Source organism: Myotis davidii, unplaced genomic scaffold, assembly GCF_000327345.1.
Source record: "Myotis davidii unplaced genomic scaffold, ASM32734v1 scaffold16, whole genome shotgun sequence".
NCBI lineage: Eukaryota > Metazoa > Chordata > Mammalia > Chiroptera > Vespertilionidae > Myotis > Myotis davidii.
In genome coordinates this window covers 1,041,045-1,053,984 of record NW_006287821.1, presented here as the reverse complement: position 1 = coordinate 1,053,984, position 12,940 = coordinate 1,041,045, and the positions used below count along the sequence as shown (strand labels likewise).

Here is a 12,940-nt window from a genome sequence, read left to right as displayed (position 1 = left end):
AGAACAGGTTACGTCACTAAGTAGGATATCCTAGTTACATATAGCATGAGCTGCTAAAAGTGTGGGGGGAAAACTGAGTTTATCCATACCAGTAAGACTACCAGGCAGATGCCTGTTACTCTCAGGAATAGTCCAGCTATTATGTTCTCTTAGTAGAATTCATTGAGCGCCCTTTGGACCTTTGCAATGAGGAGAAATCCAACTTGACAGATGAAAAGAGGATGAAGAAAGTGACTTATGGCCAATTTCATTAAGAGCAGCCAAGCATTCTAAGTGGTGTTTAATGCTAAGAAACCCCCCCCCCCCGACTCCCCATGTAAGGTGATAGGTTTGGCAAAAGAGGCGTATTAGTTCAGTAATGATGTACTAAAGCCATTTGTATTATGAGACCAAATATACCTGGGATCACCATAGATATATGTAACCAAATACAGTTGTAAAATAACTTATTAAACCTTGGCATGGTTCAGACCAAGTGAGCCATTTATTTTTGAGAAAAAAAAACAATTTAAAAATACTTGGTATATTTGCTTTTTTCCCCCTTAGCTAAATTTTTCCTAAAATGTTCTCTCAAAATTTCTGTATGTCTGTATTCCCCTAGGCTTGGTGCAGGCGTGATTGGAATTGTCAATATACCTTTGGAGGTCATGGAACCATCTCATAATAAGCAGGAATTTCTCAATGTCCAAGAATATAATCATCTGCTAAGAGTCCTGGGACAGTTCTTGGTCCAGTACTGTAAGGACACTGGGATCAGTGAGTATCAGTCATAGTAAGAACTGCTTCAAGGGGATTAACTTGCGTGATCTCTTTAAGCTGAAATGATTATACTCATTCAGGTAACCACTAACCCAGGGGTGGGCAAACTTTTTGACTCGAGGGCCACAGTGGGTTCTTAAACTGGACCGAGGGCCGGAACAAAAGCATGGATGGAGTGTTTGTGTGAACTAATATAAATTCAAAGTAAACATCATTACATAAAAGGGTACGGTCTTTTTTTCAATAGTTTTATTCATTTCAAACGGGCCGGATCCGGCCTGCAGGCCGTAGTTTGCCCACGGCTGCACTAACCCTGAAGGAGAGCTGCATTGAAAACATGAGGGAAATGAGAAGGGAGCCAGTCTCAGAATCTCTCCCATAGTATTATGCGAAAAATAACAAGCAGATTAAAATTGTAATTGGAGGGCAATCAGAGAGCAGTATGAAGTGGCAGCTGACTATGGAGGAAGGAGTCAGAAGTTTGCTCCAAATAGGCTGAGAGACGCCCAAAGTGTGTCTCAGACTTTAATGTGTAAGAGCACGCAGCCCACCTAGAGCTGCGTGGTTCCTATAGCATTGTTACATGGTGCCACGGAATAATCATTGTGGGCCCTGGATAATTGTAGATATGTTAAACTTTGTTTTGTGTATCTAACAAGTCTTGAATACATTAGTTTCAGAAAAATGTTGGTTAAAAAATCACTAAAATAAATATATTTCGATATTTAAAAAGATAAACTTCAGTTATCTGGAAAATTTGAATTATTCAGATCGCCTCACTCTAGAGATACTTGAACAATGAGGTGGTGTGCTGTGCATTAATTAAATCAACTTCCTGTAAGTTATGCAGACAGGGCTTCATTTATGGAAACAAACAGAAGGCTACTGTGTATTTGTTCAATGATTTGCATGAAGTATGTATAATTCATGCATATCAAAAATTATGTCTCTGCCTTTGAGACAATTTAAAATCTTATTGCTCCACTTGAAGTTGTTATTTTAGAATATTTTATTTTCTTTTGTACCCACTCTGCTTGGTCCTAAAAGTTTCTCATACCAGTGAAACAAGAAGTAATGCAGGAACTTAGGGTGTCGGGGAGGTGGGGAATAAAAATGAGAATGAACTTGAGGGCACAAATTTCCTGCCAAAGCCAGATTTGCATGTGTTGGTCTAAAACCTGCACAGAGTGTGGTCTGTGGACCAGCATCACCAGCATCACCTGAGAACTTAATAGAAATGCAGAATCATAGGCCTGCCCTGGACCTACTAGGTTAGAATCTGCATGTTAGCAAGATCTCAGGTGACCTGTATGCACATTAAAGCTAGAGAAGCACTGCTCTGAAAAGTACGCCATGTAATTGTTGTTTAGCATAGGCATACTTCTTTCACATGTATTTTTTTCTCAGACGTGCTTGAAGTTATACTAAACCTAGGAATGACCACATTATTTGACAGGGTTTGCTGAAAACTATAGAATGCATAAGGTGAAGGGATTAGCCAAAAAACATGTATACACACACACACACACACACACACACTCACACACACACACACACAAACACACAGATGACAGTGTGGTGACAGCCAGAGGAAAAGAGGGTGGGATAGGTGGAGTTGGACAAAGGTGGGAGGAATGGGGAAGGGAAGAGACTGCCTGTGCAGATAATGTTTTATTGAGTTGTACACTTGAAACCTGTATGGTTTTGTGAACCAATGTCACCCCAATAAATAAAATTTAAAATAAATAAACAAGAATATACAGAGTGCAGTAAAAATCAAGCACCTACTTTCTGGTCTTTAAGTGCCAGCATGACATAGTACAGAAGGAAAACGTTAAGCATTTGAAAATTGTGTATATTTTCTCTGAAGCCTCTCCCTTGTTTTCCTCATCCTTAAAATAAGGGACTAATTCTTCAGAAAGAGTTAGACATTGACATTTAAAGGTGACAGGGATTATCTCCATCCAGGTCACATTTACTGAGGACAGTCATGTCAGCCCTGTGGGGGAAGGAGCTTTCTTGAAGCCCCTTTGCCTGGTGTATGTGTGCCCTCCTGAAAATTGTACTCTCTACTCCAGGCTATCACTTGCCAGTCTTCTCCCCTTTTGTCTACTCTTTAAGTAACTCCCTATCTCTACCTTGTCTACCTGATTTTTTTCAAAACCTTCTTGATGGATGTAATAAGATCCAAAATAAATGTTATATTTGTATTTTAATTATTACTTGGTAATAGCATATTATTTTCCTAATCTCATAATTGTCTATGGATTGATTTCGGCTCCAGGGTGTTTTCACAAAAGACGTTCCTCTGGAAGGGAGGCAGAGTGGAGAAAGGACAGAGAGCATGTGCATTTGTTCACATTCTCACAACTTCATCCCAAAAGCTCATTATCACTGAGTCAAGCAGTCAAGGTCAGAATAGGTAGTCTCAGAACTGTGCTGAAGAGATTGACCTTCAAGGTCTTTGCCTAATGGTTCCCATAGGAATAACCAAAGTGTTATGTAATGTTTGCCTAATACTCTGAAGGCCAGTATTATAGGACACGCAATTTTAATGAAAAATAGGTTGGATAGGGTTTTTGCCTTATAAATAAAAGATGCAATCTTTGTATTTGCTGTAAATCTGATCTGTTTCTATGGAAAATTGGGCGTGTGCAAAAAATGGAATGGACAGAAAGGGCAATGGAGCGGTAATGACTTTGTGTCATTTATCTGATCTGCATTTCCTTTTGGCAAGCTGATGCTAAAGGTCTCAAATATTTCCTTCGTCTCTGAGTCGACCTCACCTCACTGTCTGATTCTATGTTTTCTGAAGTTTTATGTATCCTTATAGTAAAATAGAAATATTAATTGTCAGCTTTTTGGAGTATGGAGAGAAGAAGGGAAAGATAGAATCATCAACTGAGATTTGAGTTTGAACAGAAGCAATTACATAGAATTTCATTACTAAACTTTTCCAAAATAGGTCAAAATAATATTCCTAATTATGCTGTCACCTAACTCATCAATTTCTCAGTTTGTGTATAATTTTATACACGTGAACTATAATATTAGCTAGATGAATAGTTTCTTTAAAAATAGATAACACTTTATGTTTTAGCTTGGGTTGCTATAATAAAATACTAGTGGTTTATGAACAACATGAATTTATTTTTTATAGTTCTGGAGGCTGTAAGTTCAAGATCAGGGTGCAGGCACGGGTGGGTCCTAGTGAGACTCTCCTTTGGTTTACAGATGGCTGATACCTTGTTGTATCCTTCTATTCTCTCTAAGCACCTGCAGTCCACACTTCCCTGGTGACAAACATAATATAGTTTGTGTGGCCCCTTGTAGAGCACGCCCACTTCTGAGAACCTGGACCTCCCACACTTTATTACCTCCCAAAGGCCCCACTTTCAAATACCATCACACTGAAAACTAGGTTTTAACATAAATTTGGGGGGGGCATACATTCAGTTCATAAACTCTAGTAGCTAGATATAGCTAGCTGCTCACAACAAAATTTAGTTTATCTTATGATTGTACTTTAGTGTCTGAGATCTTATAAAGCCACTACAAAAATACCTTTCTGCTAAGGATATAAGGCCTATGTAAAATATTAAAAGGTGAGAGAGACTATGAGACAAGTTTACATGAAGATATAGGCCAAAAAACAATTCATATTTCTTTATTATGTATTTTAATTTTTAAAATATTGTATATTTAGTATTATATTTTTTATTTTTAAATTTTTCATTATGGTGTTAAGGGCTAAACTGTGTCTTCCCTGAATTTACATGTTTTAAATTCATATAAATTGGAGATAGAATCTTTAAAGAGGTAATCAAGTTTACATGAGAGCATTAGAGTGGGCCCAGTGCAACTTGACTGGTGTTCTTATAAGAAGAGGAAATTTGGATACAAAAAGAGACACCAGCAGTGGTGTACACAGAGAAGAGACCATGTGAGCAAAAAGGTGGCCACCTACAAGCCAACGAGAGAGGCCTCACAAGAAAGCAAACCTGCAGACACCTTGATCTTAGACTTCCAATCTTCAGGACTGTGAAGAATTAAATTTCTGTTGTTTAAGCCACTCAGTTTATGGTATTTTGTTATGCAGCCCTAGCAAACTCACATATGTGGGAAATTGCAAGATTAGACAGAATTAAAGAGAACATTATAATGAAATCTATAAAATCATTTTCCAACTGCAACAATTATCAAGCCCTGGGCACTTTTTTTTCATCCATATTCCCAACCTATTTCTCCACAACTGGATTATTAAGGAAATTCCAGACACTATATAACTATACCTATATGAATTTTAGCATGTATTCGTAGAAGAAAGAACACTTTGAAAACATAACCATGGTATAAATATTATACCTAAAAGTTAATACTTCCTTAATGTCATAAAATAGCCAGTTTATTGTTTACATTTCTCATTATTTGTTGTCATAATTTATAGCGGTCTTACCCATCCCCATATTTCCCTTTCTCTTTTTTGTTTTTCCTTGCAATTTGTAGGAAAAACTGGGTTGGTTATCTTGTAGTTTTTACAGTTTAAATTTTGCTCACTGCATTATGGGCTGTAGTTTAACAGATTCTTCCATTCTATTTATTTTTTGTACATTTGTAGAATACATCAGCTTGACCAAATTCAGATGTGTGTGTGTGTGTGTGTGTGTGTGTGTGTTGTTGTTGTTGTTGTTGTTAATTCTCACCCAAGGATATTTTTCCCATTGATTTTTAGAGACAGTAGAAAGAAGGGAGGGGGCGGGGAGAGAGAGTGAGGGAGAGAGAAACATTGATGTGAGAGAGACCCATTGAGAGGTTGCCTTCCGCATGCCCCCACAGGGGCTCTTTGGTGTTCAGGCTGATGCTCTAACCATTGAGACACTGACCAGGGCTTTGTTGTTGTTGTTGTTGTTTGTTTGTTTTTTGTCAAGATGCTTCTACAAGGTAGTAGCATGTTTTTCCATAGGAAGACATATATTGTTTGATCATCTCATAATTATATAAACAGTTAATGATGAATGCTCAGATCCTTTGAGTTTCGTAATCTTATATTCTGTTTCTATCTTATTTCATAATTTGTTAACTCTAATATTTCTATAAAGACAAACTTCCTTTCATCTCCCATTTGGTTATCCACATCCACTGGTGATTTTACTATTTGATAAAAGCAACAGTAAAACTCTACATGCTCAACAATTTGCATTGGATTAAAGCTTGCTGTGAGAGGAATTAGAGATAAAAACAAAATATTAAAAATGATTTTGCCTAACTGATTTATATGGCATAACTATGTATTGTGTTTAAAACTGATACTTATGCCAGCTCCCTGCAAACAGCAGGGTGGTTCAGGAGTTCACTGAAGTGACTTCTCTTTTAAAAAATCACGGTCTAAGATTTTACCCATTTACAGTGCTTTCACCTGGTAATTGAAATTAGCACTATTGACAGCACGTAAGCTTCCTTTTCTTCCTGACTGCACTTGTATTATTATCATGATAATGACATTTTTATATCTACAGTGAAGTTTCTTGCTAAAATACCTCAGAGGATCTCACTCATTTATATTGCAAATAAGATACTAGAAATCCTAGTGCCCTTCTTTTGTCTTGAATTAAATACACTTTTATTCTCAGTTTGATTTTTCCCTGTCATATGAGAAGCAAGACCTCAAAAATCTCTTGTTATTCTGTTTATGTCTACCTTAAGTAAAAAAGATAAGTTGTATTTAATGATTGAATTTGAAACAGTGCAATCAAAATTAAATATACATTATATTAACAACAGCAACAAAATCTTTGACTCTTAAGAACATTGAGTCAGTCTGGGGGATGCAGGAAGAGACTGAACAAAAATCGTGCACCTATGGATGAGGACAGTGGGCAGGGGGTGAGGGCGAAGGGTGGGAAACGGGTGGAGGGGAGCTATGAGGGGGAAAGAGGAACAACTGTAATAATTTGAACAATAACGATTTAATTAAAAAGAAAAAGAACACTGAGTCAGTCAGTGGGCTATGTATATGTAAATGTATTGTCTGAGTAAATTTAGGAGAGTCCTAATAGAGAGATAAACTGTGCTAATCCAGGAACTGGGCAGACATAGGTGGTTGATGAGGCAATAGCCCACAATAACACAGAACAGTCTATGAAGATGCTTTAGATTAGATTATCTAATTTTGATTTCCACATTGTAGACAGAATTAGAAAAACTGGAGTGTATCCAAAGGACAACAATGACAATGACTAAATAAAATTACAACCTAAAATGAGAAGGTAAAATTTATTTCTTGCTGAGGGGAGACTCAGAAGAAGCCTCTAATAAAAAAAATTATTAAATATTTTTATTGATTTTTAATTTTTGTTAATCCTCACCTAAGGCTATTTTTTCATTGATTTTTACAGAGAGTAGAAGGGAGAGGGCAAGACAGAGTGAGAGAAACATCTATGTGAGAGAGGGACCCGGGCCAGGGATCAGGCCTGCAACTGAGGTACATGCCCAGAACCTCGGTACATGCCCTTGACTGGAATCCAACCCAGGACCCTTCAGTCTAAGGCTAATGCTCTATCCACTGAGCCAAACTGGCTAGGGCCAAATATTTTTATTGATTTTTAGAGAGAGAAGAAGGGAGAAAGAAACATCGATGTGAGAGGGAAATACTAACCAGCCAACTCCTGCACACCCTCTATTGGGGATCGAGCCCTGCAACCTGGGTATGTGCCCTGACAAGGAATTGAACTGGCAACCTTTTTATTTTAATTTCACATCTTCAATGAGATGAATAGATTAGGAGTGAAATTATACAATGGAAACTGCAGTGAAAAAAATATGGGAAAATATCGCCTCCCCTCCTCCTCCTACCACCACCACCACCACCACCACCACCACCCCGCCGCCCCGCCAACCCTCCCCGGACTACCCACTGTAGTTTGACAGTCTTGAATCGGCAACCTTTTGGTGCATAGAACGATGCCCAACTAACTGAGCCACACCAGCTAGAGCTCCTTAGTTTTGTTTTTGAAGATTTGTTATCATGAGGCATCTGTCCCTCTCCCTTCTAGTCTTCAGTGCACAGAAGAATGTGGTTCTGAACTGGGAGTCAGGAAGCCCTAGGGGACCTAGAGTATGGCTAGAAGCTCTTGAATCCAGGCTACCAGTTCTTGTCTAAAATGGCATTATGTCTTATACATAAATATGCTACCATTTTTCAAACATGTACAGATATAGTTGTGGGTAGTAAAATGTAAAATCTCATAAAATGTTATTAAATTTACAGCTTATTTTTTTTCATCATGGATTTTCTCAGGTCAGGGATGGTAGTTCTGAAATTATTTTGCAGCTTAAGGAGGTCCACATGGGAAACGACTGGTATGGAACAAGAGAAAATGATGCTTCACTGCCAGGTGAAGTAATGAAGTTGCTGCCTAGAGCAAGTTGGAGCAACTCAGCAGATTCCTGGGGTTTTGCTGTGTAGCCAACTGTGCTCACAGTAGAGTGGAGAAGTGAACGCATTCTGACTACAGCTGCCACCTGCTTCTGCCATTGACTGTACCCCTAAGTGAGACTGGCCCACTCCACTCTGCCACAAGCTAGAGCCAAGAGAGGGCATGGGGCCATAAGCAGCTTCTCCACCGAAGACATCTTGCCTTGCTTTCCTTCAATTCAAACAGAGCCCTTTGGGAAGTGATTGTCTGGGGCCTCTCTCATCTCACATGCACAACAGACTCTGAGCCAGTATGACAGCGATTGGCCTTTTGATCCCATCAAGAGTGTGCACAGGCATCACAACCAACTGATCAGCATTGGCATTTCACTGGGAACCAGTTTGCCATTCCTATATTCTATGGAGAAAATAGATGACAAATGATCACACCATGGATCAGCTTAGGAAGGGTGGAACGACTGGTTTATCTAAAAATTAGAGAGCAGTCCTTCCTTTCTCGACCCCCAGCCATCTTGGCAGCTGCTCCTGTTTGGACGCCATCCTGCACCTAAGGCAGGAAGATGGTGGCCACAAAGAAAGTGAAAAAGGCTCTGAGTTGATCAACTCTAGGCTCCAACTTGTTATGAAAACTGGACAGTACATGCTGGTTGTACAAGCAGATTCTGAAGATGATCAGACAAGGCAAAGAAAAACTGGTCATCCTTGCCAGCAACTGCCCAGCCTTGAGGAAATTTGAAATAGAGCACTATGCCATGTTGGCCAAGCCTGGTGTCCATCTCTACAGTGGCAATGATATTGAATTGGAAAATACTACAGAGTGTGCTCACTACCTGTCATTGGCCCAGGTGATTCTGGTATCATTAGAAGCATGCCAGAACAGACTAGTGAAAAGTAAATCATGCAACATTTTTCTTTAATAAAACTGACCAGAGCTTGGTTTAAAAAAAAAGAAAAAGAGAGACGGGGTAATGACAGGACAATATTCAACACAGGCAGAGATGATTTTTAGTCCCTTGAGAATGGTATGCAATTTCTGTCTCAGGAGATCTTTAAAAATAGAAGATAATAATGTGTTTAGAGGCAGAACTACCTGAAGGCAGGAACCCGATGTAAATACCTTTTCTAGCTTATCATTTTCCTGGTGCTTTGATTTCATAAACTATTTGGGATTTCTTATTTTTATTTAAACCACAAGAGCTTTGCTTTAGCAGTTTATTACTGAATTTTGTTACTTCTCCCTTTGGGTAATTGCTTTCTTGGATGTCATTGTACATTCTATGAACAGATATGAAACTGACATCTCAGAAGGTGTTACATTTCTCCTATTTTTCAGAGGCAAAATCTGTGTAGACTTCTCTTTTAGTTACTGGGTTTTGACAAATTTTCAGTAAGTTATTGCAGCATTTTATATTATTTTTTTCCTGGTTTTTAAGAGGTTTCTAAAAAATTAATCAGATGAAATTAAACAGAAGTCTTCTGAATTAAATATTCCATATATAACTAGCAGTAAATTAAATTTTCACAGTTTTCTCAGATACTTATTCTAAGAATTAGGACTTTAAGTCTGTGTGCATTAATCCCCGATGATTCCATTAATTTAACAAGCTTGTTTATCCAAACAAAAGTCTCGAGATATGTATTCTTTTATAATTTTAAATATTACTTGTGTGTTTGTAGCATTTTTTTTACAGATTTTTAAATCAGAATACCTTGAGGATGTTGAAATAATATAGTTTGGGAATTATTAAATTTTGGGTTATCTACATAACTCTCTTCATAGTGGGTGTAAATATTTAAGATATATTTTTAAAAATCACATTTTGAAATTCTACTTTTTTGCTCTTAATGGACTTCCGGATGAAAGATGTTACTGTACAGGCCAGCCCTCTGAGTCAGTGGGAGCGGGCTGCCCCCAACCTCGATCCTTGTCCTCTCATATAAATGAATTTATACAAGACCCTGACTGCATTGTGAAAAGCCAGTTGATTAAAGCATGCAACCTTTATTGAAAAAAAGAAAGCGAGCAAACCTGAACATCTGGCTCATGAAATACAGACAGGCTCTAGCTCAGCTGTGGGCAAACTACGGCCCGCGGGCCTATTTGAAATGAATAAAACTAAAAAAAAAGACCGTACCCTTTTATGTAACGATGTTTACTTTGAATTTATATTAGTTCACACAAACACTCCATCCATGCTTTTGTTCCAGCCCTCCGGTCCAGTTTAAGAACCCACTGTGGCCCTCGAGTCAAAAAGTTTGTTCACCCCTGCTCTAGCTAATCAATGAGCAGATTGAGAGGGGATCCGAGGCATTGTATACCCTACTATCTATAGGTCTCAAAATTCCTTTGCCAAATATTTTGATACAAATTAATTCTCAAGGTCCTCTTTTTTTTTACTTCGTTATGGCATTTCCAGAAATCATGAGAAGCACCTGACAACTAGATTTTGCCAAGCCTTGAGACTGCTGGCTTTTCTGGAAGTAAAATTGCGCCCCCCCACCCTTCTGTATTCTCTCATTTCGGAGGTTTTTTAACCATTTATTCTGTGTCCTTGGCTCCTTGACTGGGGAAGATAATGGTTTGTTAGTTACAAGCTGGTTGCAGATTACCCACAATATTTGTCCTTGTTTTAACTCAGTTTCCCTATTCCTCCTGCCCTGGAATTTTGTAACAGCTATACATATTTTAATACTTGTGTCTTTTACCTTTTACATTAGAGTTAAGTGATTTATACACCACCATTAGATTATTAGAATATTTTGATTTTGACTATATATTTACCTTTATCAGTGAATTTCATATATTTAGGTCTTCAGGTTACTAATTATTGTCTTTTCATTTCAATTTGGATAACTCTCTTTAACATTTCTTGGAAGGCAGAAAAAATGGTAATGAACTCCCTGAACTCTTGTTTGTTTGGGACATTCTTTATTTCTCCATTTCTGAAGGAGAGCTTTTTCAGATTAAGTATGCTGGGTTGGCATGTTTTCCTCTTTCAGCCCTTTGATTATATCATCCAACTCTCCTGATCTAAAAAAAAAAAAAAAAACAACAAAAAAAAAAAAAAAAAAAAAAAAAATCTGATTATTGACTAATGGGTTCCCTTGTATGGAAGGAACTTATTTGCTCAAGGAGGATTTTTTTTTCTCTATAGTCTGAGTAACACATGAAAATAGAAACTGACATGATATGCTTTCTCCCACTGCCTTTCCTCTGGACAACTGGCTTATCTGCTTGGTGAAGCATCTTCCTAGTGTTCAGGGTCCACTCCATGGAAATTTGTTTTAATAACATCATAAGCTGTGCATGTTGGACTAGCTTCCATCTGAAGAGAAAAAGCCAAGGTTTCATTGGCAATTAGAAAAACCCATTTCTGATTTTGAGTTTAAAAGCTTTCTTTGCCCTGATTGTTGCCTTGAATAGCATATCTTCCATCAGTTCTGGTCAGTAGGTGTTTGGTATAGTGAATGTTCTATTTGTGTCTTTGATAGCCTGCAATTCCTTAGTATTATTTAATCCTGTAAGTAAATATTAAGCTCTGTATGTCAGCTACTGAAAACAAAGATCCTGAACGTCACCACTGTCTTCAAGGATTTCCCTATCCAAAGGGGGAAATAGGCACAAAGTAAACTAATATGTGATGTGTGTCAGCGCTATAAGTGGTGTGATCACAGAGCATGTATCACTCTACCCTCGAGGAGTGTGTATTTATGTTTCTAACATCCTAGTAGTTTTATCACTCTTAAATGTTTGTGTCAGGGTTCACAGTTGATATGCGTTTTCAAATGTAGCTGTGTTGTGTTAACTGTGTTCAGTTTAATGGCTTCAGGGAAAGACAGCACTTCACCTTCGTTTTACCCCACAGAACACATTAATGAGGTATTTTGTCAAGACTAGCAGCAGTAGTTTTTGAGGGCTTCTTAGGCACTGGAAGCTGAGCTGTGTGCTGAGAGCATGCAAAGTTTGTATGTTAGTCTTTTATCATTTAAGATGCTTTTTATAAATCACAATAATTGACTATACTAGGTAGGCTGTTTTACATTTTTTAAATAAAATTAAAACTCGGTCTTTGATGTCTTGATGAAGTAATACGTTTAGCTTTAACTCCCTGTTTTAAAGGTTTTCTTGGTTGGAAATGGAATTTACTCATTCTGTATTCTAGTCTTTCAGGTTGTTCCCTTTCTCCTCCTTTTTTTTGTTTAAATAGTGCTCTTAATATGTACACGGCCATTGTTGTGTATGTTTGTAGGGAAGATTCCTATCAGTGCAATTGCTAGATGGTCCTTCATGACAAGTGCTGTTTCTAAGCAAGGAAGGAGTAGAGAATCTGGCATGAGGGTAGGGCATAAACAACAAAGACTGGTAGAAAAGGGAGGCAGAGACAAAATAAAGATAAACTCTGGCTGTGAGACAAGATCATGAATATCTGTAAAAATAGTCTTAAGGGTTGCCTTTAAGTTTATTCAGTGCCATCCTTCCTGGGAGTACTTAAGAAAATTTTTTTAAATGTGAGTGTATTTCATTGCAAATATCCTATCTAATAAAAGAGAAACATGGTAATTAGCGTACATCCACTACCCTTCCCATTGGCTAAGCAGCGAGATATGCAAATTAACTGCCAGCCAAGATGGCGGCCAGCAGCCAGGCAGCTTGAAGTTAACATGAGGCTTGCTTGCTTCAGTGACGGAAGACTCCAACGTTCCCCGCCTGCCTTGCCGGCCTCTGAGCCTGCAGTTTGAAACATT

At 38.0% G+C, this 12,940-nt stretch overlaps 1 protein-coding gene and 1 pseudogene across 1 annotated transcript in view; both read left to right on the top strand.

The window, feature by feature from the left end:
- MORC1 (MORC family CW-type zinc finger 1) overlaps nucleotides 1-12,940 on the top strand; it is a 136,825-nt gene that overhangs the window by 54,575 nt on the left and 69,310 nt on the right. The window contains 1 exon segment of the mRNA XM_006759570.2: nucleotides 602-756. Within this exon segment, the coding sequence (XP_006759633.1) occupies nucleotides 602-756 (155 nt within the window).
- On the top strand, nucleotides 8,111-9,143 carry LOC107182442 (annotated as a pseudogene).